A 27,279-nucleotide genomic window follows, 5' to 3' on the forward strand; every position below is an offset into this window, starting at 1 on the left:
GGAGCAGAGGAGGAAGAGAGCAGCGTGGTGCACGACAGGCCGCCCCAATACTTCACGGTTTCTCTCCATTTACATTCCACGATGCATTGCTCACTTTTTGTTTAAGGAAGCAAAAAACAATGGCGTCCCTGTTGGTCCTGCTCCGTGTGTGGCGTCAAAACACAACGTAGGCTTTCTTTTTTTTTCCTGTCTTGTCTTTCAAAGCAAATCATTGAAGCGTGGATAAAGTGCGGTAGATGCGCGAGTCCAGCACTTGACGCAGCGTCACAAGGTCCGCAGGCGACTGGCTGGGTGCAGCAGCTCCGACACGCAGCACGAGGTGCCTGCAACTACCCCCCTGCCTCCCTGGTCGCCCTGTGCACCCACCACCCCATCCCCTGCTGTGAGGGGTGGCACCGGGGGGACTGTGTGACGTCATGGCACGCGAGGAGACAGGAGGGTGGCGTGGAGGGAGGTGGAGGTGGGGGATCCGTGTCTGTGGAGGCAGTCAGGTCGCTAAGGCGCTGATCCTATTATCTCCCCTCATCAGTGGCCGGCACTCCGCCCTAAAGCTGATCCTGGCGGCAACTTTATGCGCAGCTCACTTCCATCTCGCAAAAAATGCTGGCAGAATCACCATAACAACGACAGCTATGCACAACACCTGAATTTAAATTTTAAAAATAACTTATCTATTGTTGAAACAAAATGATCAGTAAAAGCAGTGATGCATGCGGACCTATTGAGCACTTCTGCCCTCTTGTCTCTACATCCACACCTACCCCCAACCTATGAATGCCATTGTGGCAGCTTGACATAACTCCAAAAAAAAAAAATCGAGCCCTCCAAAAAATGTAACCTGAAATGGTAAACAGCTCAGACTATCACAAGGTCACATGTCAAAAAGATATGATAACACACAACACATGACAGTGACAACAGGATGGAAGCAGAACCAACACCATGGAGACGAGCAACAAGTTCTGATGGATCACATCAAAATCAATTGTGCTCAGGACAACAATTAAAAAAAAGTGATCACAACACTGAAAAAATATTTTGAGTAAATATTTATTTAACCCAAAAGTCATTTATTAGCCCCTCCTCAGTCAACCAAGAGGCGAAGGGTTGACTGGCAATGTTTGTTTTCAAACACAAAGAAGGAAATCTCCCCTGAGATGACGACAGCCCAGTGGAGAGGGACATTGTCTGACAGATAAGCCACGGCCGACTGCAGTTGCAATGGGTCAGGAGGCTGAAGACATCTGAAATACCATCAGCATTGACTACAATTTGAAGAAAGGGGCACAAAACTACTGAGCTGACAAAAGCTGTTTGTGCATGCAAATATACATCAGATTTTGACATGCATGGAGCTATTCAGCAACACATGCTAGATGATATGCAAAAAAGATTTATTTAAAAAAGATGGTAAAGTTGCCCATAAAAAGTTTTAATTTTGATAGTCTGCATGCCTACTACGTTTACCAGGGACTTTATTAGGATGCATGTTATCACAAATGCAGTAAATGCTCACCTGGAAACACAGATTCTATGATCAGGTAGACCAGGGCTTGTCTTCTTGAATGTGGTATTAGGAAGGTAAACATCAAAAGAAAGTTTCACTGGGTTGCTGCAAGAAATAATATTTTTGCTGTGTCAAATGACCTATCTGTTCACTTTTTTGGAAATTTTAAATAATACAATTCAACATGGACTAGCACATAAAAAAGCCAACAAAATTACCTTTGCTTGCCTTCAAAAGACTCTTGGAATGGTTGAATAATGCTCAGTCTGTTTAGAACTGCATCTGCAGGCAACGAATACAATGTTTTAAAAAATTATATGTTCGGCTGTTCTGACTGGCCCTATAGTGCTTCTGCAAGTGAGTGTGATGATGTTTGAAAACTCACACCTTAGTCCTAAGAACTGATGACATGAGACAGACACACATATATTCTCACAAAACGTGCACTTCACACATTAGATAAGAGACAAATACATAAATATCTATCCTAGCAAAACATGCATTTACACATATTATGGAATTCAGTGACATATATGCTCATATGCATCCCTAACCTAAGAAATGAACAAAGTGAAAATGGTAAGTCCTAACATGTGGAAGTTGCATCTTCAGGTTGTAACAATGGAGTGACCTCCTCTCGCCACAGGTGTGACACTGGTGATGTAAGAGAAGAACAAATCCATTTGCTTCCACACTTCTCTCTTCCACTCCCCCCAGTTGCTGGCTTGTACTGGGGTGGAGTGTTTCTGTAGCCAGTCTGCGTATGAAAACTTAAGATGTACCAGATGACTGTAGCTATCTCGGTGATCACTTGCAGACCATGAACCGTTCTCCCGCTGACGTCTGTATTCGTCAACATCAAACATACAAACATCGTCAAAATCTTCATTTAACTCAATGTTCTGAGGCAACAGGTGTGGGGCTGGCACACTTAGTACCACTGTATCTTTTTCAGCAATGCAGGGAAATTGAAACTGTTTAAAATTCCAGTTTGAGTATTTGCATGAGTCTGCACAGTCAGCCTGCTTCATGTGAGACTTGAGGGTTGCAAGCGTCCAGGGGTCAAGTAGCACTGTCAGCTTTGCTTAAAGCATCATCATGTTCAAAAGACTTCTCCAACTTTTGCCTCTTAAATTCTGGTTCATCACATTCATCCACTGCGCCTGTAATCTTCTCACTTGAACATCCCTGATGGTTAGTTAAATGTACCCTGTCAGTTGCATCTTCAAAGCAGCTGCTGACATCACCTTTCCAATGATTACTTTTAGTGCTGTCAACACTACACTCCACACTGGTATTAACCTCTTCACACCTTTTAGTGCTATCAACATTACATGCCACACTGCTATCAACCTCTTCACAAACACAGTTAACGCTCATATCATTTCTGCTGCCATCAGTATCGTGATCCAAAGCAATAACCTCTTCCTGTAGAGTATTTTTCAATGCCTCTTGTCTGCAATGTGTTATGTTAACAGAAAAACCTGTGCTTGTATGACTTGCATTGTTTTTCAAAGCGTGTTGTGCATCACTTGGTTCTGCTGCTGTGTGTTTATTGACAGGTTCCCCCAGTCCTTGCTTTGGTCGGTCATGCTTTCTTTTCTTCTTTGCACAGTGTTTATCTAACTTGATCTTCCTTTCATAAGGCGTGGACTCTAGTCTGAAAAATTCAAAACATAAAAGAATGAACTAAATGCCTGCTTAGTTACATACAGCTCAAACGCAAAATATCAGTTCTAATTTTAAATTCCAGACTAAGCCTTTTACAAAACCAGCACAAGACTCAACCATACCAGGCATCTCGCAGGTGAGAAGAACTAAATGCTCTGATAATCATATCTGTAATAAAGTCTACTAAATGCAGCATGGGAAGGCATTTGAGAATGCATGAGCAAGCCAACAAGCAATTAAAAATAGTAAGCTTACTTCCCACTGTGGCGAAGGACAACATAACCAAGACGACGAAGATGAGCATACACCTGATATTCCTCTAAGCTGAGAGTAGTGTTTGGCCACAAGAAAAGATTGTATGCTTCCTGAAGACTTAGAGACAAACCATGATGCTGCACCTCTAAACAGTTCTACAAACACAGAGTACATGAAGAAAACAAAGAGTTATAACTAACATAAATATGTGTTTGTATACACACAATATAAATAAATGTATTATCAATATACAGAAATATAATTTTCTATAAATGTAATATAAATATATGTATCAATTAACATAAATGAATAAATATAAAAGTTATTCCAAAACAGCACTTTTCATAAATTCTTATGCATTAGAGCACATTTCCAAGATCGGCCTCATGCTAGAGTGGTGTCTACAAAGCTGATTCAGCTAACTAAGAATGTTAAGACTGATTGCAAGGTCTCCAATTAAAGACATCATAAATACCAGTCTAAGTACACATTGAATAAAACAGTGCTAATGAAAAAAAAGTTGGAAAATAAGCAATATTAACACAAGAAGTTTTTCAAAAAGGATCAATCACAAACAAAGTAAGACAAAAGTTAAACCAGTTCAGAAAACCTAAACTGTGCTTTGACACAAAATACAAGCACATAATATACATCTGTACTACAGAACCAATATGTCTCTACCTAAATATTTGACTTAAAAAAGCCTGCATGACTTACTACTTCCATCAGAAACAAGGCCTCTTCTGGATAAAGCCAGTTGTGATTGTTTTCAACAAAACCCATTTTCATCCAGAACTTGGCCTGGAACAGTACCAAGATCGTTCAACACAGAACAAAGAAAATGAGGTGAGGTTAGGATGGACTGTTAGTGCAAACAGCAAAGTAACTAATAAATAGACGGCAAGTAGCAGGACTCTGACTTGCAGACAAGAACCCACAAGTCAATATATTCAAAGCAAAATGAACCTGAACCAAGAAGCAGTTGATTTAAAAGGAGGAATATAATAATAATAATGAGGAGGATTTATATAGCACCTTTCCAAAGATTTGCTCATAGTGCTTAACATAAACCATACATAGATGAAATCATCAACAACCACACACCATATTCGTATATAACAGACAAGCTCACTTTACAGTATTCACTCATACGCAAAGTAAATTACAGGCACGCAATATGCACGCTCAGGGTCAGGACAGGGTCACAATGAAGTCCTCATTCTGAAAAGATGTGTCTTAAGTTTTAAAGGTGGCAAAGAAAATCAGAGTGACGAAGGTTGATAGATAATCCGTTCCAAGTTGATGGGGCTTGGTAGGAGAAAGACCTCTGTCCATTTTAGCTGGATAAAAGAAATTTTCTGAACTGTCTGCTTCGTATAAAATATTAAGTCATTAATGTAAATAAATTTAGCTACAGGATAAAAGCTGCAAGCTGATGAACATTAATTTAATCTAAAACCAAGACCTAGCTGGTGGCAATGACAAGTTTAACACTACACATAGGTCAAACATGACAGTAGAAGCAAGGGCAATTGCTTTATTCACACCGTTTTCTCAATGCTGACCAGACCAGTCTTTTCATCCCATGACCCTTGAACAAGGTTCCCACTGAAAAAAGAAAAAGAACAGGGGATTGACAATGAGCCCTGAAATGAAAAAGTATCAGATGATGTGAGCATTATCAAGATTATAATATTTCCCTATATAATTGAGATATCAATACATAAGAAAAAAATATTTTTATCATAAAGCAATTTCATCACATGTATTATACAGCTGTAACATTTTTCTTTTACATTATCCCAAGGTGGGAGGCATTGACAAGTGTTGCTGTTCAAAAACACAGTGTAAAATACCAACATAGTCAGAAAATTAAGTTGTTAAAATTGTTCTTACCTTTTTTCCACTCTAGGTTCTCCAAGGACAAATAATTCTTCTTCATAGAATGCTTCCAGACGCTTAGCTTGAAGCCAAGAGTCATCAGGCTCAAAGTCCTTTACCCCACCTCTTTGAGGAAGGGAGCCTTTCTCTTTCTTCCGCCATCTAAAGAGTTCCTTGGCACTATGAACGTGAAAAATCATATCAGCTTTATCGGGAAGCACTGGAACTGGCATGGGCTCACAATGCATAAATCATAGCATCTAAAAAAAAAATCAGTGAAGTGTAAAAGAGACAATAAAGAAAGAATCTATAAATGACTAAATTTGTTGAGAAATTTGTAGCTTAAATGTCCTTTGACCGCTGCTCATGCCTGTCTCGGTTGATAGCGAGCAGGTCCTGCACAAGACAACCAGTCCAGTCCATGACATTTGTAATCCAACTCTTCCTCTGGCAGCTATGGTGCCAATCACCCTCCAGAGTACCATGAAAAACACTCTTTGGAAAAGTGTAATGCCAGACCACATGGCCAAACTAGTCCAAATTATGCAGTTTGACTGTTGCAAGCAGAGTATCTGTGCTTTGTACAAAGTCACTGTTTTATATATTTCTGTGTACAAGATCCAGTGCAGCCTCCTTAGTCACTTGTTGTCTAATGCCTAGGTTCTCTTCTCTCTACTTGCGAGCAAAGTCCACTTTTCACACCCATAAAGGAGAACCAAAAAAGACTTTCAGAGATTGTATTCTGCAGCAAACCTGATGTTATGGCTGCACCAGACTCTGTCCAACCTAGCCATTGCTGCTGTAATCCTGATGCAAGTATGTTGTGGAGTTGCCGTTTTTCAAGAGGATGGCTCCCAACTACTTAAACCTTTTTCTTCTTTGAGCTGTTTTCTGTTTATGTAGATCTCTGCTTTGCCATCGCCAAAGGCCATGACATTACTCTCGTCTGTGCTGGTCTACATTCTGTATCTGTTAGAACTGTCTGTTGGCAAGATCTTAGAGTTCTCTTTTAGGGCCTGCCATCAGATCAATGTTGCCTGTAAAGTTTAAGTTGTAAATTGGCCCTCCATCTACAAAAGATTAAACGAAAGTGTGATGGTTGTGGAGGGTTTCACACATGATGTTAAACTGCACAGGCTATAGCGATTTTTTATTTTTATTCTTTTCTAAAGCTCCAGTCTGATAACCTTACAGATTTTATAGCTAATGGTGATTACTGCCTTTCATTTCCCACTTGAAATCGGCTCAGGCTTTCTCGTTAACATGTTAACTCTCTCTCTCATACACACGGGGAAAAAAGCACAGCGTAGTGAGATTGACAGAAAGTGAAAACCGGCCACAGAATGACCTGACGCACAGCTTTACTACCTTAAAAAATGTCCTCCGACCATCTCATTCGTCTCGTTAAGTTCCGATGGGTCATCCATCGCATTTGATGAACTCTTCGACAAATTGTAAACACGAAGTAAGATCTTATCCTTCTACACAGTGCGTCGCCATCTTTACGCTAATGCTAGCCTGTTAGAACAAATGAACCATATAGGAACTAACACTTTGAGAATGGCACTGTTTCGCCACGGACAAAGGATCCAGCAAGTTTATTCTGTTTTCAACTGTTACAAAATATAACAATAAAAGATGTGGTCCCAACTACGCCCTAGCAAGTTTCAAAACAGCTACAGCTGCCAACTCTAAAACTACTGGTCACAACAAAGCACGATATCATTAAAATATTAATATTTTTGATTGTGTAAAAATGTTGAAACAACTTTATATAATAATAAAGCTTTGTATCCAGTGGCAGACATTACAGAAAACAACCTGCCATAGTTTTATTATGAGGCTTGGGAACATGACAATAGGATTTAAATTAGAGGCATATTTGTTTAGATTGACATCTAATAACGTACTGATCGAGTAATAAACTGTAACCAAAATGCAAAATGTAAACATTATCGAGAACTGCAAGTTGTTACAAATGTTTTATTCTTCTTCGAAAACTTAATTATTGATGTCCTGTTCCCCCGACAATAAATAACATCCCTTGCTGGTGTTGAAATAGTACAGTCTTTGTTAATTTGTGCCTCATACTTTCTCCAACAATTAAGCTGATGTTAGACAAACTGTATGAAAGTGTCTCACACAAAGAACTCTGTAAATAATAGTTTAAGAAGCAGATTAAAGTGAACTTCAATTCTTTTGCAAGTATGAATGAAACGTTCACTGAGTTCTGGAAACAAATCCTTTGTGGAAGATCAGTCAGCAGTCTGGCCACCACAGTTCTCTCCCATTGACCAGACTTCACTTTAGTAATGCCACCGCAGGACAGTTTCACAATGTCTTACAATTTTAAGAACACTGATGGCACAACTAAACTTCCCTTTGTTTTTTAACTTTAAAAGTCCAGATGGACACTCGGATGTCTGAAAAGTATGGTGGCATGGATAAATTAAATTCTAGCTTTGTAGCATGTGAGCAGCTCTTTCTCAAACCCACACACCTGTCCCCATGAAAATAATAGAAGTTATTATCCATTATTCCTCCGGCCCTATGCTTCTCAAGGGAGTAACAAGGAATAAACTAATCCATTATTCATCGATAGCAAAATCTAAATCACAATAAGAATTTCTAATTCTACAATTTAAAATAAACTGTTCAGCCATATTTACTTATGAATCAACAATGAGCCACAACTAAAGGTGTTAAAAATTATATTTGTTCTTCAAGAATACTCTTTAAAGTCACATTTGCTTTATTGAAATCTTTTTTTATCATCTTCTCCATACAAAGTTTCTCTGCTCTGCTTCTTGTAGTTGTAGTTCTGGTAGCTTTCTGCATAAATTAAGAAAATAATATTTATGTTGTACAAACTATATTTTTACACAAGCAGAGCCTAAAAAATGTTTTTACTCTGAATTAACATTTATAGTTCTGTACCAAAGTATTGACGTCAGGCTGACACAGATATATACACATTTTTGTGGTTATCTATAATTTTTAAGTTATAATTAATATTTTAACTTAATTTTATTACTCAAAAATGTCTGCCAAACAAGTCTGCACAATATTACTGAACATTTTTACTTTAAAAACACTAGTTAATGGCGTCCAGTTACCTAATGGCATGAAAAAAGTGGAGGTTGAATAGCAGCAAGGAGTGGACAGGCCGCCATGTAGTTGGAGGACCTACAGGAAGGGGCACAGAACAGGCAGACTTACAGACTGGCACCTACACTAACCCATGTGCCCACCCAACAACTGCACAGAGAGGCTGTAGGTAGGTGTGGGTGTACTAGGTGATCAATAATATTTATCTATAAGTACAAATATTGACACTCAGGGGATCAAACGTCGCCGTCACTCAACCTCCCTCAAGGTCCGCACTGTCTGTGTTCAGCGGGTTTTCCCCTCACTTTCCGCTGACATAAATATGTAGATAGAAACGTACATTCAGGTCAGATACAACGGAAAAACAAAAACACACCTGAGGCTGTCACCATCGTCCACGCAGTTAAACGACACCTTTGAAGCGTACAGGTGCTTCCCCGACACTTCCCACTGCATTCAAGTCTGATATGGTGTAGGTATATATATAGAAACATTGAAACACCTGGAACAGGTACTTGAGCAGTCAGTGATATAAATACAGACACTCTCCTTCCTTCATGTCTTATCTTATGGCCTGTACTAATTATTCTTATAGCACTGAGTTAGTCTATGCTTAGTTTATCCGTAGTAGAGGGCGAGGGTGAAATAGAAAAAAAAACATTTTCTTGCTCATTTTTCCTCTCGTTAATAAAGAATTGTCATTGTCATTGTCATTGTCATTGTCATTTCACTGTTCGACACTTGGATAAGACTAACCGTGGTGCCGCCCAGCACACCTGTCGGAGGTAGACTGTCACAGGAGGATGCTCGGCTTTAGAGGGAGGTGGGGGGCAGACTGCATGCTGACAGTGAACGCTGTTCACATCCTGGTCCTACAGCAGGCGCCGGCTCTACAAGTGATCTGCGGCCCATATTTAATTTTCTTATTTAATTATTAAATTAATTATTCTCGGTTTAATGGTTGCATCGCGCTTAGCTGTCAAATTGTAAAGTTTGTTTATTTTGATTTATTTTTATTGTCTAACAGTGCGTCTGTTTGTATACAGTGTGAACGGCTTGTTGTTGTGCTCTGTTGACAGAATATTTGAAATTAGCTGTCAAAGACATGCGTATTAATTAAGACTAAGACACTTCTCTAGTTTAACCAACTCTCTGGCACCAGGCAGGACACCACAGCGGGATGTTTATGAAGTATCACCTGGACACCAGTGTTGACAACTTGAGGACTTTGTGTTGTTTGTGTCTCCACGTGTCTCCGCTGTACCGCCCACCTGTCAGGTAGAAGTCTCGGGAGGAGCTAATGCGGAGGTGGGGTGGGTAGGTAGAAAGCTCGGCACTCTGATGAAGGTTGTCGAGATGCTAGAAGTTGTGGTCGCTGCAGTTTCAGACCAAGGAGGATGACCAGACGAAGGTGCTCCCTATATTTTGTCTACATCATGTGCCATCCACGTGTGGCCATCCATGAAGCCCTTTACACGAGTGTTTAAATCCACCCACCCCTACTCACACATCAAGGTGAGATCTGGAGACCTGTGAGTATCCACCTGTGCATGATGCACACCTGTTGTTGACAAACGGCTGAATGGATCCGTTAGTCTTCTCGTCTTTATCCAGCCACAATCTCGCTTGCTGCGGTATGTATAGATGGGAGGACAAATAAAACAACCTGAGTGGAGAAGCCTGCCCTGCTATTGTGTGGAAGGAAGGAATGTCCCACGTGATGCACCTGTCACTTTGTCACCTAAAAGGATTCTTTACGGAGCCACTGGCATTGTCTGTGGACGTGTCCTCTGACTGCTCAATGTTCTGACCACATGTGAGCTCACGATCTGACCTGAGACAGCCCAGACAATCAGGAATAGTAATGTGTAAACATAGGTTTACTGTTTACATTTTCTGTGAAGAAATGAGAGTTAAGTCTAAACATATAAGTATTTCAACATTTTTATTAATAAATAGTCGCTTTTGTGGGGCGAGGGGTGTGCAGTACATTTATCTCCGAGGACACAGTCCTCCCTTGGGCCGGTCCTGTCCACTAAATATCTTTATTGAGGGGGGACACGTTGTCCACCCCCTACACCACTGGGACACTTCACCACCCAAGGTCTCCATCAGTCTACCTGTGTTGTCCTCGTCTCTGCTCAAGGTGTCTGGAGACATTTGACAAACAACTGTTTTCTTCTCCCGCCCACTCGAGTTTGTGTCTGGCCTTCAATCTGCCCCCAACCCCATCTCTTCAAGAAAAATCTGGAATCTTGAGTACCTCCGCCGACTGCCTCAGTTCCTCATGAGTTTCGTTCGTGTTTGTGTCATGGTGTCATGATGTTTGTGTTGTGTGTGTAGTGTACAGCGCACTGAGCTCAAATCCACCCGGGGTAATGTGCTTCACACATTCTATTACTGTTGTTGTCAGTTTTATTGTTGTCGTCTTTCATTTTACAGCCTTGTGGTCACATCTCTCCTGTCACACACAGTACCCTTCATATTTCAGGGTTAGGTATCTTAGGTATCTTCTGGAATCAAAAATATCGGTCTGTTTATTTCCCTGCACCATCTATGGCATGGCACCTGCACACCTGCACACCTGCTTGTACACCTGTACCTTGCTGGACAGGACGGCCATCACGGGGTAAAATGCGATGACAGTTGCGATATGAAGAGTTATTCTAGCGGACACACATACAAACACAAAGAAAAGCCATCGTGATCACTTTCTTTTAATTCAAAAGTTCTGTGAAGTTAGAAATAGTTTTCTCTCTGCCAGGCTGTCTTTGCTCGGACTGAAGCATCGCCGGACTTATTTCCTTTTCTCACCTGGGTGCTCAGCTGCATGCTGCAATCACGTGACACACCCTCCATGACAGTCACAAAGTAGTCGATGTCTGTGGACCAACAACTAATCTCTGCTTTTCCTGAAAACCTCCATTGTGTCTGTGTTACACTGGTGTGGACCGCAGCTGGCTTCTTGCTTCAGTTTCTGATTATCAGGGCGATGGAGTCCGGGGTCGACTGTTGACCTCTCACCTGAGTTCTGTTTACGTATGTGAAGTACTTGTTTCACCTTGTTGTCTTGTGTACATCGTCTGATTAACCCTCTACTGCTTGGTGATCACCGTTAATTAGGCTTCTAGTTGCTGGAGAAGACATCCTGTGTGTCAGATGCTTTATTCTGTCAGCCCCAGGTCCTGCAGGTCCCGGCCTAAGCTCGCCACCTGCTCCTCCGACAGGTCCTTGAGGGGCAGACGCACTGACCCCAGGTTCACGCCCAGACATCGCATGATTCCCTTCACCATGGCCGGCCCCCCACCTGTACATGTACAGGATGTACAGCGACTTGTACACATTGGTGAGCAGCTTATGGTCTGTACACTCACACACACACTATCGCATGTACAAACTTGCACACGCGCGCCAATGTCAACATGATTAATAAGATCGGTAATGATGATAGTATGAAACACCTGCTTCTAACAACAGCTGTCAGTGATGATAATAACAACATCTGTCAGTGATGACAGTAACAACAGTTGTCAGTAAGGATAGTAACAACATCTGTCACTGCCAGTCAGTGATGATAGTAACAACAGCTGTCAGTGATGGCAGTAACAACAGTGTCAGTGATGACAGTAACAACAGCTGTCAGTGATGATAGTAACAACAGCTGTCAGTGATGACAGTAACAACAGATGTCACTGCCAGTCAGTGATGGTAGTAACAACTTATGTCAGTAAGGATAGTAACAACAGCTGTCACTGCCTGTCAGTGATGGCAGTCATTCACTGTCTGTAACAAGCGGACAACTCACCGTATTTCTCACGAAGTTGTGTGAGTTTACGGGCCAGGATCTGGCAGACAAAACATTGTGAAATAATTAACCTTTCATAACAGATACCCGTTATCAATCTTACATAACAAAAAGGTACCCGTTATTACTGGATGGACGGGAGGCGGGGATTTTCCGACCAGAGGCCCCCAGCAGGCTTCGACCCACGGACCTGTAGCTCGAACACTGACACACACTTGCCATCAGGCCACTGAGCCTTCCATCTATATATATATACTTGCCGTATGAAAACAGTGAGCCACTCACAGTGTACAAGGTTGAGGTACATCGTCAACATACATCAGAGATATGTATTAAAATATATATAACACAGCTGAGATAAATAATAACAGATATATATAGTAACAGGGAATAAATAGCTGAGACATATAGTAACAGATACATAAGCTTTATCTGTGTCTGTCTGTCTGCCTGTCTGTCTGTCTGCAGCATACAACACAACACCACCGCCACCTGTTGCTGACGAGCAGTTTGCAGGTCGTTGTCGTCGAAGGCCTCCTTCAGTCGTCGGTAGATGCCGCCCAGAAAGCCGTTTAAGATGGGCACGTCGATGCCCAGGGCCAGCGCGGGCAGGAATTGCTGCCACAGAGACGAGGGTTGACAGACAACAGGTCAGGTGAGATCAGGTGAGGTCAGGTGAGGTCAGGTGATATAAAGTATCACAGTTGACAGACGACAGATGACACGCTGGTGGTAAATGAAGCAGACATGGTGAAGACAGAAAGTAATGGTGGACATGATGGACATGATGTCTGGCGGGTGATTGTCAACAGACGATTAAAGTCGCCTGTACACAGTACAGTTGCTGGTACAACGACTGAGTCCCTCCTCATCATAGCGTGTCCAGGTGAGGTCAGGTGAGGTCAGGTGAGGTCAGGTGAGGTCAGGAGATGTAAAGTATCATCAGGTAAGTTATCAGGCAACGCGTTAATAATCCTTAAATCGGTAAGTTGTGTGTGTAGTGGTGGTGGGTGTGTAGGGTTGTGTGTAGGTGTGTGTAGGTGTGTGTGGGGGGCACAATCCGTGTGTAAGTGTTGCCTGACGACAGCCTCACCTCATCAGTTCCTATCATCACTTGATAGCGCCCCCGCGACTAGCGTGCAGTCCAGCAGGGTGGGTAACTCTCTCGACGAGATTTTGCCTCCCGCCAGTGACGGGATCTTGTCGCCGGCCACCTCTAGGAAGCGTGCGGTGTTCACTGACAGGTACACACAGTAAAGTCAGGTGGGTAGAGTGGCGATACAAACACACTGACACACTGACACACACACACACACACACACACACACACACACACTGACACATAACACACACACACACACACACTGACACACACACACAGAGCCCGGTGTTCACTGACAGGTACACACAGTCTATAAAGTCAGGGTGGGTAGGGTGGGCGATACACACACACACACTGACACACACACACACTGACACACACACACACTGGTCAAGTCTTGCACCCCGAGTACTCACAGTAAAGTCCAGTCATGAAGTTGATGTCGTAGTAGTAGAAAGGTGTTGTGGGCGCCGCCGCAGCCACTGTGGCCATGTACTCCACCAGAACCTCTGCAGGTGAAAACACTCGGCGTTGTGATCAAACGTTTGAGTGTACCCGACTGCGAGCTGTGCACCCTCAATACGTACCCACACTTTCTATCTTCACCATATGTAGGTTTCTTTTTTCTTATTTTAACGCAGACGACCTCTGAACCTAATGGTGTAAAGAGTCGCTTACTCAAGTGGACACTAATGGTGAGCGGGTGGCAATCAACTGTCATCGCCCTCCCTCCCACCCTCTTTGTTTCCGCTCCCCATCCGCACAGGTTCGGGTACATGCAGGTCAGAGACTCACCCTCCGTGGTGGGTTTGAAGTAAGAAGGAGACATACAGGCGATGGCTGTGGCTCCAATCTCCTCAGCATGTCTTGCCTGCGCGGACAGACACACAGACATACAGACAGGGCATACAGGGCATACAGGGCATCGTGCACACATACACATATAGTCTATACAACACACAGACAGCCGGTACATGACAGCTCACGCCAAACACTCTAAACACACACGCCGCACACATGCTCCACACCAAACTACGACCCACAATATTGTCGTGAACCTCTGTTGATGTCATCGATGTCGTCTGACACCATAACATTCCAGTCATCAATGCCACACCATTAGAACTCCGCCCGGAAACCCCCGGGGTAACGTGGGGCCCCCATCCCGGGTGCAGCCGCCCCACCCTGTACAACAACCCTGCTACAGACCCTCATACACCTGCGGCACCAGGCGCCACTGGGGGGACCAGGAGAGGAGGACACCTAACCCTAACCCTAACCTCTCCGGGCCCCTTGTACTTGTAATCGTAAATTATTTTCCCAGTATATAATATATGTTTACAATTCGAATCTCAATGACTACACTTCTCACGACAGACCCCAGTACCCCGAAATTGTATTCTACAGACTTGAAACTCAACTTCTCCATGTGTAATGCTTGGGTGTTCTGTCCTTAGACCTTTCTTTAAAAGAAAAAGAAAAGGAGAAGAAGAAAAAAAAAATCCACTGACCAGACCGGGCCCCTTGACAGCCGCGGGCCGGGTACACCAGACCCCTGTCCCCTCTCGTCAGGCCTGCACCTCCCTCACACCTCACACCTCAGCCTCTGTCAGCAGTCAACAGTGCTCACCAGCTCCACAGACTCCTTCAAGTTGCCGGCGCCCACCTGGACAATAACGGTCTTCAGCCTGCAATGGTCACAGGCCGTCTGAGTGTTTGAAAACAAGTAAACAAACTCTCTTGCTACATTGTGCTACAGTCATACAGACAAACAAACATTCTGCTACAGTCACACAGACAGACATTCTGCCAGTCACATCAGAAAGACATTGTGCTACAGACCCATCAGGGCAGAAGACTTAAGAAGGAAGGAAGGAAGGAGATGAAGATCAGTACACCTGTCCATATAATTATCTCAGGCGTGCAAAACATTTGTTTACCTCCACACAGGTGGATTGTCCACGTCACGTCACGTCACGTCACGTCACATCACCCCGACTACTAACGGTCAGAGGCTGGCAGCCATGGACATTCCACTTTCAGAAGTTTGAAGTCGTTTGTTCGTCAGTCTGTTCTCTGGGTGTGTGTGTGTGAGGGGGGAGCTGAGGGTTGCGGGTGTTTCATCGTAAGAGTTGATTGCAGGTGTAGCTATGTATACAGCTTCAGGTCACGTGTCTCCAACAGGTGTTTGTCCAGGTGTTTGTCCTGCACCCTGCAAAGTGTTGTGTACTTGACAGGAGGATGAGGAGACGGAGCAGAAGACGGCTGCTGATGTCGGTGCACAGTGATGTGTGTGTGTCAGACCTCAGTACCCGTGTTGTCGCAGGTAAACAGATCGTGTACCCGACGTAAATTCATGTTTTTATAGTTTTTCACATTATTTTCCTCTGCTGTCAGCCAGCGTGCTGTGTGAGTTCTCGGGTACATGTGTGGCCTGCGTTGTGTTGTGTGTAACTTGCCAGTCAATGTTGGAGCGGCCGACAGGATTGTTTGTTTGTTTGTTTTTCCGTGAGTAGAAGCTCGGCTTTCAAAGCAGAACATAGGGGGGATGGTGGTGAGCGGACTGCCCTTGACCCCTCACCTCAGGGTGTCGGCGATCTGGGTCATCCATGCTTCCGCCACTCTCTTCCTCTCTTCCACCGTCAGAGACATGCCTTCTCCCATAGTGCCGAGAACTGCACATACATAGTATACACATATACACATACATATAGTATACACACACATACATATACATAGTGAGAGACCTATGAATGCCGTGAGAGCAGGACACACTCACAGACACACAGACACACTGACTGACAGGACACCTATGTGTCACTAGTGTACACGAGGGCTCAGTCCCTCTCCCTGATTGGTCAGCAGCTAATCACCTCATTAAGTCTCGGTATTTTCACGACACTTCCCGTTTCTGTTCCTTGACTGCGGGAAGACTGTGACGTGTGACTACGAGCGCGTGCGACACTACTAAGCCCCCTAGTTCGTGACGCACTGCAGTGAGCTGCGCTCAGCTCGAGAGGAAATGTTTGCTAAGCGAGAGACAGACTGTAGCTGAGTGACATCAACAAAACTCACTGAAGACGCCGTCGATGTCGTGGGTGTCGAGGTAGCGTGCGTACTGCGGCAGTGCGTCCATCCACACGTCACTGCGGGAAGAGCAAAGGTCACGTCACGTCACGTCACATCTACCAACTTGACGGGTAGCTCACGACATGTACTCTTATTACTCTTATGTACTCTTATTAACATAAGTATTAACAGACATGCAAGCAAGTACAGGGAAATGGCAAACTGCATTGTGGGTAGTCTACCTGCAGCGTCATGATGAGCAGTGTTCTTCCTCTACAACACCTGCACAGACCTTCCCCACCTGTCTGCAGGCATCACACACACACACACGTATAGACGTACGCACACACAAGCACACACACACACACACACGTACGACACACGTAGTACGTACGCCAGGTACAACACTACAGTACAGCATAGTACAGTAGTGTACAGTAGTACGTCACTGCACTGTAGTAGAGTATAGTGTAGTCCACTGTAGTACACTGTTTCCTGTACCATGTAGTAGATAGTGTAGTGCACTGTAGTAGAGTACACTGTAGTAAGTGTAGTGCACTGTAGTAGAGTATAGTGTAGTAGTAGACCACTGTAGTAGAGTGTAGTGTATGTAGTACACTGTAGTAGAGTATAGTGTAGTGCACTGTAGTACTGTAGTAGAGTATAGTGTAGTCACTGTAGTAGAGTGTAGTGTAGTACACTGTAGTAGCCACTGTAGTAGAGTATAGTGTAGTACACTGTAGCACTGTAGTAGAGTATAGAGTGTATAGTGTAGTAGAGTAGTGTAGTCCACTGTAGTATAGCACTGTAGTAGAGTATAGTGTAGTCACTGTAGTAGTGTAAGTAGTGTAGTATAGTAAGTAGTAGTCCACTGTAGTAGAGTAGTGTAGTGCACGTAGTGCACTGTAGTAGAGTATAGTGTAGTAACACTGTAGTAGAGTATAGTGTATAGTCACTGTAGTAGAGTATAGTGTAGTCACTGTAGTAGTAGAGTATAGTGTAGTACACTGTAGTAGAGTATAGTGTAGTGGACACTGTAGTAGAGTATAGTGTAGTCACTGTAGTAGAGTATAGTGTAGTCACTGTAGTAGAGTATAGTGTAGTGCACTGTAGTAGAGTATAGTGTTAGTCACTGTAGTAGAGTATAGTGTAGTACTGTAGTAGAGTATAGAGTGTAGTATCACTGTAGTAGAGTATAGTGTAGTGCACTGTAGTAGTATAGTGCCACTGTAGTAGCGTATAGTGTAGTACACTGTAGTAGAGTATAGTGTAGTACACTGTAGTAGAGTATAGTGTAGTACACTGTAGTAGAGTATAGTGTAGTCCACTGTAGTAGAGTATAGTGTAGTGCACTGTAGTAGAGTATAGTGTAGTGCACTGTAGTAGAGTATAGTGTAGTACACTGTAGTAGAGTATAGTGTAGTGCACTGTAGTAGAGTATAGTGTAGTGCACTGTAGTAGAGTATAGTGTAGTACACTGTAGTAGAGTATAGTGTAGTGCACTGTAGTAGAGTATAGTGAGTGTAGTAGAGTATAGTGTGTCACTGTAGTAGAGTATGGTAGTGTAGTATAGTGTGCACTGTAGTAGAGTATAGTGTAGTACCAGTAGAGTACTGTAGTAGTATAGTAGTAGTGTAGTAAGTACACTGTAGTAGAGTATGTAGTGTGTGGCACTGTAGTAGAGTATAGTGTAGTACACTGTAGTAGAGTATAGTGTAGTACACTGTAGTAGAGTATAGTGTAGTCCACTGTAGTAGAGTATAGTGTAGAGTAGTACACGTGTAGTAGAGTATAGTGTAGTGCACTGTAGTAGAGTTAGTGTAGTGCACTGTAGTAGAGTATAGTGTAGTGCACTGTAGTAGAGTATGCTGTAGTAGAGTATAGTGTAGTCCACTGTAGTAGAGTATAGTGTAGTCACTGTAGTAGAGTATAGTGTAGTCACTGTAGTAGTGTGTAGTACTGTAGTAGAGTGTAGTGCACTGTAGTAGAGTATAGTGTAGTACACTGTAGTAGAGTATAGTGTAGTGCACTGTAGTAGAGTATAGTGTAGTCCACTGTAGTAGAGTATAGTGTAGTCCACTGTAGTAGAGTATAGTGTAGTGCACTGTAGTAGAGTATAGTGTAGTGCACTGTAGCATGGTGTCGTGCGTTACACTGGGGTCCTGGTGCCTGTAGTAACGTCTTCAAGCTCACCCTCCCATTACATAAAGTACATACTACTATGTGTTACACTCTGCCATTACACACTACATGTACACACTATATATATATTACACACTACACACTATGTGTGTTACACACTGCCATTACACACTACACACTATGTGTGTTACACACTGCCATTACACACTACACACTATGTGTGCTACACTCTGCCATTACACACTACACACTATGTTACACTACACTGCTCTACAAAGTGACACAAGGCGACTGTAAACACAAAGTCACAGACAAGGACAGACGTGACGTGTCACTTGGTTGCCTACCCGTCACGTGTGAAGGGTGTGAGGGGAGCAGCCAGGATGCCCCCAATTTTAACATTAGTCTTCACCTGCAAAATAGAAAACAGTCCACAGCCACCGGACTGTCAGGTAACACGACCAAAGGTAAGCTTGTTGTCACACATATGTATAGTAATGACAGGCAATGGACGTCATTGTGACTTGATGATGATGATGATATGATGATGATGATGATGATCCCCTGCCCCCACCCCACCCCGAGCCTATATCGTCCGTCTACATGTCACTTTATGAAATATTTCTGTTTTGTCTACCTACAGGTGACGTCATGGACAGGTTAGTCTACAGGTAGGTCTGACTGACAGGTGGTGGGATATGCAGCAGCAGGTACAGGTCAGCAGATAAGGCTACAGCGGTCCGCCGTCATAACACGTCGCTATCTGTGCGTCTGTGCTTGTGTGTGGTCTGTGGGGGGCGGACGTCTGCGTGTGTGTGTGTCGTGTGTCCGTGTGTGAGTGAGTGTGTGTGCGCGCGTGTGTGTGTGAGAGAGAGTGTGTGTGCAGTCTATTCGATGAGTGTGTGAGTGTGTATGTGTGAGTGTGTGTGTGTGTCCGTGAGTACGTGTGTGAGTGCGTGCAGACATACACACGAGCGCTGGCCTACCTGAGACCACAAGCAGACAAACAAACGTTTGCCTACCCGCTCACCTGTGTCTACCCTAGTTTCCCACCTCGCTGTTCACAGTGGATGACGTGTCACACTCGGACATCGACTGACTTCACCTCACTGTCATCTCACCGCCCACGAGTCCCACATCATCACAAACTTCATCACAAACTTCGTTACAAACTTCATTACAATGACTTGAGCTCCACTCAGGCGGGACTGTCGGGTGCAACCACCTGCTGACATTACTTACCTGGAACTTGCTGTTACTCAGGTATTATTTACCTGTAACAGTTCCTGTTACTCAGGTCTACCAGGTGTCGTCTGCTAGCATCTAACAACAAGCAGTTGGCAAAGAAAGTGAGGGGTGGGCGACATACTCACAGTCGTCATTGTGTCAACCGCCGGCTCCAAGTCCCGACACCTTGTGTACGAGGTCAGGCACCCAGGCTGGGGGCAAAGGTCGCACACTATCTCGTCCCTGGTGCATGCGCAGTCTGCTCCTCGCATCTCTCTCTGGGACAAGGCACATCTAGACACAGGCACACACACACACAGAGACACAGGCACACACACACACAGACACAGGCACACGCACACACAGAGACACAGGCACACACACACACACACAGGCACACGCACACACAGAGACACAGGCACACGCACACACACGCATGTTGTCTAACACTTGTTTCCAACCATGACAAGCTCAAAGCAAAACTAAAAAGAAAGAAAAGTTGAATGCCGTTTTATTTGAACTGTCTGTAGGCTGTAATAATTAGATGTACAATTAGGTGTGGGCAGCACACAGCTCAGTCACGGAGTCAGGTGCGGAGGTCAACAAGCGCGATGACCCGAGTACCCGGGGTTGATGCAAATGACCACCACCCGAGGTCCCAAGGTCTTGGTTTCGCTTCTTCCGGTTTGTCTCAAGCTCCGACCTCGTGTCTCGTATTTGTTTGAACAGAGCGAACAGAGCGAACTACTGGGAATTATTCAGGTGAACATCGGCAGCAAACGGTGGGCGGGTGGGCGGGAGGTGTGGTGGTTGGTGATGCTGGTGATGCTAGCTGACAGCAAGGACGTCATCTCAAGACACATTGCTGGTCACCTCATGATGACCACTACGATGAGCCTGTGTGCTGCTGCTCACAGTGGAGTCCTCATTTCAGAAGATAGATGTCACATCCGGGCTACTCAGTAGATGGCGACAGACAAGCAACACCATGTTTATACAGAATCAAGATGAGGATCCGCAACTGAAACGTGTTGCTTCCGTGTTGCTGACGGAGCGGGACTGTAGGTGGCACTGCAGCTGACACACTAATTAGTTAGCTAAGCATGGCTTGTCATGGCTTGTCATGGCTAATCATGGCTTGTCATGCTGGCACTGGTCTAAAGACAGACTGTCACAGCACCATGAGACTGTCCACTCTGTGGTCATTAAGCTGGTCAGGGTACCTGTGCCGGGGGTGGGAGTAGGGGTGAAGCAACTTAGCATCATTTGTTTTGTTTTTATTGTTTTGTTGGAGCTTTGTTCATTTGTTTGTGTTGTCTTTTCTCTTTAAAAAGTAAAAACACTTCCTCCGTTTTGGAAAAGTTTTTGTGACTGTCACGCAAACGTCGCTACAACGACCGCGACACGAACCCTCGGGTGGAGCCGCGAGGACGGGTGGTGGCAGGAGGCAAATGAGATGCAAGTCTAGCGAGGGGTTAGCTGCCCTTGGGTGGCTTCTGGCAGCTTGAACTGGTGTAGTCAACACTGGGTTCTGTCTGTGTAGTCAACACTGGGTTCTGTCTGTGTAGTCAACACTGGGTTCTGTCTGTGTAGTCAACACTGGGTTCTGTCTGTGTAGTCAACACTGGGTTCTGTCTGTGTAGTCAACACTGGGTTCTGTCTGTGTAGTCAACACTAGTTCAGGTTAGTTGTGTGCGCGTGCTGCTAACCGCCAGCAAACGTTCGCTTGTTGTGACAACTGTGACTGGAGGTGAAGGTGTCAGTCTGTAATCTGAGTGTTTGCTGCCTGACAAACACATTCCTCACCTTCGGCAGAAGACACGGAGGTTATCGCCAAGTCTCTAAATATCAGCTCCTAGACAGTCCACAGTCCAGCACTGGGTCACGTGACACAGTCTCTGGGACAACACTGACACTGGGAAGCTGTGACGAACGTGAGCGCGCGTGTGCATGTGAGCACCTTGTGACGAGTGGGTGGACTGAGACGTGTGCACACTGCGCGTGTGTGTGTGTATGTGTATGTGTGTGTGTGTACGTGTGTGTGTGTACGTGTGTGTGTACGTGTGTGTGTGTGTGTACGTGTGTGTGTGTGTGTGTGTATGTGTGTACGCGTGTGTGCGTGTATGTGCGTGTGTGTGTGTGTGTGTCTCCTCTTCCTCTGTGCTGTCGTTCGCATCGTGGTGTGGAGATGAGGTCTGGTGAAATTCCGTGAACTGGCGGCGAGACGATGCGAGACTCTCACCGACTCGTGGCTCAGTTCCGGACGAGGTCGACGATGGCGGACTGAGCTGCTGAGACAGATTAAGACAGACTCGGGCGATGTGTTGTCCCTACAACCATGTGTTGCCTGTTGTCTCACGGGGCTCACGGGGCTCAGTGGCTGACAACACACATGGCGCCAAGTGAACGCTAGAGGTTCGTCTGTGAACGTTCAGCCGTCGGTGTCACAGAGGTTGTTTGTCTTTCCGACAGACCCAAAGCCTGGAAGTCAACAACGGTAATAATAGTTTATTTCTTACCAACATTTTCTGTATTTCCAGATGTTCAAATTCCAGTCTCCAAGTCAAAAGTGAGTGTGTGGGGTAGGGGTGGGGTGAGGTGAGGTGGGGTGAGGTGGTGTGGTGGTGTGGTGGCATGTGTGGGTGAGCACAGTGTGTGTGTGATTATACAACTGAAACTTCAACTAAACGCGGAAATTGTGTTGGGTGAGCTCACAAAGGCAACTGTGCAACCCATACCCCCGTGCCTCTCCCCTCCCCCAGCTTACCCGATTACCCAGAGTACCCGCGTGACCCTAACCCCGAGGTAGAGGAGGTGGGAAGTGCATGGAGTGGGGTGAGCAGCCAGTTGACTGGCGACATGTAGGCCGGTGTAGCGGGCCTGCGACTTCCTGGTCTACAGGGAAGGTCTGTGTGTCTGTCACACTTGTGTCACTGAGTGTCGCCACGCTGCTCCATGCTACAGCAACAGTCCTCCAGTCAGTCCGACCTGTGATTGCAGACAGTGAGTTGCTCCATGCTACAGCACCAGTCCTCCACAGTCGCTCTCGCCCTCCTGTACTCGTGGTGTGGTGTGTCTGTCACACTTGTTTATCAGTGAGTTGCTCCATGTTACAGCCACCAGTCCTCCACAGTCGCTCTCGCCCTCCTCTATTCGTCGTCTGGCGCCCGCTCTCATCGCTTGTCTCCTCCTCACTCACCTCTGAGACTTGAGACAATCAGTGCCTGTGTCGGGAGCCAATGACAACATCTGGGAGCATGCTCACCACCGGACATCACCAGTCCACTGAGGTGCCGTGAGTGTCGTCTGCAACATTAGAAGACAAGGAGACCCTGTGTGCGACTGTTTTGTGACTGAGAAGCTTTTCTTTGTAAACAAACGACTTCCCCGTCACTGGACAGAGACGAGCGGCGAGTGAAGTGACATCAAGACAGATCAACGTTTAAGCTGCCGACAGCTTGAGTGCAACCTTTGACCTGTGAACTTCCGTGACTGTGACGTGCACGACTGAGTGCAACAGTCCCCGCTACACCATCGCCACCAGTCTCCAGGCACAGGTAAGACAGGAATGTCAGGTGTGAATCTGTTTGTAACACTGACACGCACTGTCGCTGTTAGCGTCGTCTGCTCTTCTCTTCTGTCTTCTCTTGTTTACAGGAGTGAGTGAACGACAGAGCTGGCTAGATGAGGGGAACGAGCATCACAGTGTCCTCAGGTTCTGTTAATTAGTGTCCTCATGACTGTGCTAATTAGTGTTATCAAGTTCTGTGCTAATTAGTGTCGTCAAACACTGTGTTAATGACTGAAGTGCCCCGCAGTGGACAAGTTCGCTCACGTCGACCAGAAGCTGCCGAGTGTCGCGGTGTGTTCTGTGTTGTCGAGGTCGTTGGTGTCAACATGTCCTGCACTGTACTTAGTCCTCTGACCACACACACTGTCCTTGTGAACACACTGACACAGTACGTGTGAACAGTGTGAACATTTCTACATGTGAACACAACAACCATGTTTGTGAACAGTGTAGCACTTTCTACAGGAAGCTGGGTGGTCAGTCATCTAATGAGAGAGACAGGAAGCTGGGTGGTCAGTCATCTAATGAGAGAGACAGGAAGCTGGGTGGTCAGTCATCTAATGAGAGAGACAGGAAGCTGGGTGGCCAGTCATCTAATGAGAGAGACAGGAAGCTGGGTGGTCAGTCATCTAATGAGAGAGACAGGAAGCTGGGTGGCCAGTCATCTAATGAGTGAGACAGGAAGCTGGGTGGCCAGTCATCTAATGAGAGAGACAGGAAGCTGGGTGGCCAGTCATCTTATGAAAGAGGAAGCTGAGTAGTCATCAAATTCTCGCTGTCGTTTCATTTTCCTCCCCTTGCTTTTACCGTGTACAGACTGGTGGGGTAGTTTGGGGTGTGTGGTGGTCAAAGTGGGTAGGTTGGGGTGGGTGGTTGGCTGTCTCATTCATCAAGCGCGTTGCCTGTCACCAAGGCAACAGGACACGTAACCTCTCTGCACGTCACTTGTTCACAGGCCGGTCGGCAAGGGCTACTTCCGAGTTTGTTCAAGTTTCCTCCCTCGTTCACTCTCCCTTCCTCCTGCAAAATACTGTCAGCGACCACTTCGAGCACCCACCACCCAGCTCTGAGTTCCTCCGATAAGATTGCAGGTGACCCAGCGACAAGCTGGATGTTTTGCTGGTTACTAGTAACTACACAAACTACCCCGGGTAGCTTCCACTACCACGTGTTCGCCACAGTGGGTCAAGTACGCGGCTGTGTGGGAGGTCAGTGGGTTGTGTGCGAGGCGCAGGTAGAAATGAGGAGGGGGACTAGTGTGAACCCCCAGTCTTTACTCTCACCTGTCACACCTTCCTAACCACATCTCCTGTCCCCCTCCCTACCCCAGTGGTAGGGGTGACTGGTTCTCCTGCCGCCTGTTGCTGAAGTGAACTGAGGTGTGAAGGTGAGAGCTGCGCTACCTGGGGTTAGTGCATCATCACAGCAATTGTTACACCGGGGGTCTGATGCCGTTTGTACAGCAGGGTGCGAGGCTGACGTCAGGGCTACAGATGACAGGGCTACAGATGATAGGGCTACAGATGACAGGGCTACAGATGACAGGGCTACAGATGACAGGGCTACAGATGACAGGGCTACAGATGATAGGGCTACAGATGACAGGGCTACAGATGATAGGGCTACGGGTATATCAAGGTCTATCACGGACCTACAAACACCCAGACATACATTGACACCACGGAGCACAGTGCCGCCCTCCATCAGCAGTGGGGTGGAAGGTTTATGATCAACAGGAAGACTTTGAGACTCACGACACCCGGAAAATACAGGACACCACCATTGTGTTTGTAGTGGCTCGCGACACACCATGATGTCACACCCACGACAAGTGTTGTGAGTATGAGTACAGCCTACATGGGCACGTCACGTCCATGTGTATTACATACAACGGTTACAGCTTGTAACACTGTACACGTCACATCCACGTGTACAGCCTGTCGTTACACACAATCGTTACAGCTTGTAACACTACACGTCACGTCCATGTGTGTTACATACAACGGTTACAGCTTGTAACACTGTACACGTCACGTTCATGTGTATTACATACAACGGTTACAGCTTGTAACCCTGGGTTACTAACATCTCTCTAACGGTCTGTCATGCCACGGACAGGTTTGCGACTTGCACACCTCGAAACTGAAACACCTTGTGACAGTAACTGCCGGGTGAGATAACAGCAACTGTAACGTTCACTCTCTCGCTCGCTGTTCACTGTTCACACTCTCTTGTGTCTAAACTTTTCCGCAAGTGAAACTTCCCTCCTGTCATGTCACTGCCACTGCTACAGGGAGACACGTGACAACACTGTCAGTCTGTCTTGTCTCACCGACCTCACATCGACAATCATCGTCACACTTGATGAATAAATGTTGAGAGGCTTCGGCTGACTGAACAGACCCACAGCGAGTATGTTAGGCCTGTTACACTGCCTACATTGTACTGCCTACATTACCCTGTTACACTTCCTACATTACCCACTTACATTGACATTACATCCTGCTTCCTGTCTCCCTCTTCTATCCTAGAGGTGGGAAAGGTTGTGCTGCTGCAGCTGCTGAGCCTCTCTCTCGTCACAAGCACCCGGCATACATTGTGGATGATTGCCACTCACTCCTCGCCAACCTCTCGTCGTCTGCTGGCCACGAGTTGGTCACCAGGTCCGTCCACGTCACTGCCCAGCGGTCAGCAAGTTGCCATGGACACGGAGTGTGTCCTCTGACCTGACTGCCTGACAATGTTGGGGCCTTATAGCCACCTTATAGCCTTAAGATCAGTGCGCCGTCAGTCATCTAAAGATGTCAGCGAGACACTAGTCCACGGACCGCTCCACACGAGTGAACAAGGCTCCGGGTACTGCAGTCAGTACTCCACAGTCAGCGCTCTTGTCTGTTGTGTACATCTACCCCCATCCTGCAGGCCGACACAGACACACAGACACACAAACACACAGACACACACACGTGCGAGCGTCTGTCTACCCGATCCTCGAGGCCTACAGACAGTGAACAGACAAGAAATCCCCGCAATGAGCTCACAGCCCAGCTCACCTGTACGTGTGGGCAGGATATATGTGTGACACACACAGGTGTCTTGACAGATGAATGGCTGAAGATTTACGTGTATTACTCCAGCGGTGCCAGCGTGAGCTCCTGGTGTTGCTGTCGACTGCTAGCTGTTGATATGATGATGCTTGAGTGTGGGGGGAACGCGCACGTTGTTGTTTGTCCCCCCTACCGCCATACCTGTGCTGTAGTCTCACATTTCACTCCATTGTTCTCCCTGTCTCCTTCTCTCTCTCCTTCTCTCTCTCTCCTTCTCTCACTGTCTCTTTCCCTCTCTCTCTGTGAGTGTTCACGGTAGCCACACTGCTGACTTACCTGTGGTGTGAACGTGCCCACCAGCCCGCCATCACCTGCACAGCGCAGTTGTCGTAGTTGTCGTTGGCTTACCTGTGTTACTTACTTAACCCTCGATCGTCGCTCCAACCAATCTCTGGCAGCCAACTCGACCCTGGGCCAGCAGCCGACTTCGTCCCCAGGTGTTGGCCGCCGCGTGCACGTGACCTCGTCACCACCTACCCAGTGGCCTCCCCCCCCCTCATCCTCCCTCCTTCTTTGTCTTGTTCATGTCCATCTGAGGACAGCGTGTGGACGCCTAATTCTGTCCATCCGCAGGACGGGGCCCAGCCATCCCCATCCTCTGTTTCACATCCTCCACGATGCTGTTGGTGTCTGTGCTTCCGCTGATTTCTTCCTTCGTGACTCGCTGTCTTCTGACGATGTGACGGAGTCCAGCGGTGGTAGTTACCAAGCGAGGGTAAGTCTTTGCCCCGGGGCAACATTGAGAACTGAAGGACAAGCGTCTTGTTTCCCTGGTTACAAAACCGTGCCCACTACCCGCAGATGCTGTTTCCACCCTGGAGGTAGCAAAGGTGT

The 27,279-nt window shown here is 45.9% G+C and overlaps 2 protein-coding genes across 3 annotated transcripts; both read right to left on the bottom strand.

Annotated features, from left to right (window-relative positions):
• Positions 1-1,071: 1,071 nt before the first annotated feature.
• On the bottom strand, positions 1,072-8,909 carry LOC112573539 (tRNA-splicing endonuclease subunit Sen54-like). The gene is given in 11 exon segments (XM_025254010.1): positions 1,072-1,244; positions 1,517-1,612; positions 1,726-1,789; positions 2,099-2,177; positions 2,179-2,568; positions 2,570-3,167; positions 3,434-3,588; positions 4,151-4,234; positions 4,981-5,041; positions 5,330-5,494; positions 8,799-8,909. Coding segments are annotated over 11 exon segments (1,932 nt in total). The 5' UTR covers positions 8,879-8,909; the 3' UTR covers positions 1,072-1,084.
• Positions 8,910-11,123: 2,214 nt separating this feature from the next.
• On the bottom strand, positions 11,124-26,768 carry LOC112563490 (N-acetylneuraminate lyase-like). 2 transcript variants are annotated; one of them, XM_025237412.1, is made up of 12 exons: positions 26,722-26,768; positions 19,914-20,061; positions 18,888-18,952; positions 16,405-16,475; positions 15,911-16,004; positions 14,960-15,017; positions 14,125-14,200; positions 13,746-13,838; positions 13,321-13,464; positions 12,720-12,845; positions 12,228-12,267; positions 11,124-11,729 (listed from the first exon to the last, which is right to left on the bottom strand). In XM_025237412.1, exons 1-9 carry the CDS (start codon positions 26,751-26,753, stop codon positions 13,325-13,327), a joined length of 777 nt encoding a protein of 258 aa, XP_025093197.1. In that variant the 5' UTR covers positions 26,754-26,768; the 3' UTR covers positions 11,124-11,729; positions 12,228-12,267; positions 12,720-12,845; positions 13,321-13,324. The 2 variants fall into 2 exon arrangements, with proteins under 2 accessions (XP_025093197.1, XP_025093189.1); XM_025237404.1 differs by having other exon boundaries at positions 18,888-18,985.
• Between the last annotated feature and the right edge of the window lie 511 nt (positions 26,769-27,279).

This window comes from Pomacea canaliculata, linkage group LG1, assembly GCF_003073045.1.
Source record: "Pomacea canaliculata isolate SZHN2017 linkage group LG1, ASM307304v1, whole genome shotgun sequence".
Lineage (NCBI taxonomy): Eukaryota > Metazoa > Mollusca > Gastropoda > Architaenioglossa > Ampullariidae > Pomacea > Pomacea canaliculata.

Coding starts and splice junctions, on each gene's coding strand:
- LOC112563490 (XM_025237404.1), bottom strand. CDS start 26,753: ATGGCGGGCTGGTGGGCACGTTCACACCACAG. Junction 18,986..19,913: donor CGGTTGACACAATGACGACT/GTGAGTATGTCG, acceptor GTTACCTGACAG/TCCGGTGGCTGTGGACTGTT. Junction 13,465..13,745: donor CTTCATGACTGGACTTTACT/GTGAGTACTCGG, acceptor TGTACCTGTCAG/TGAACACCGCACGCTTCCTA.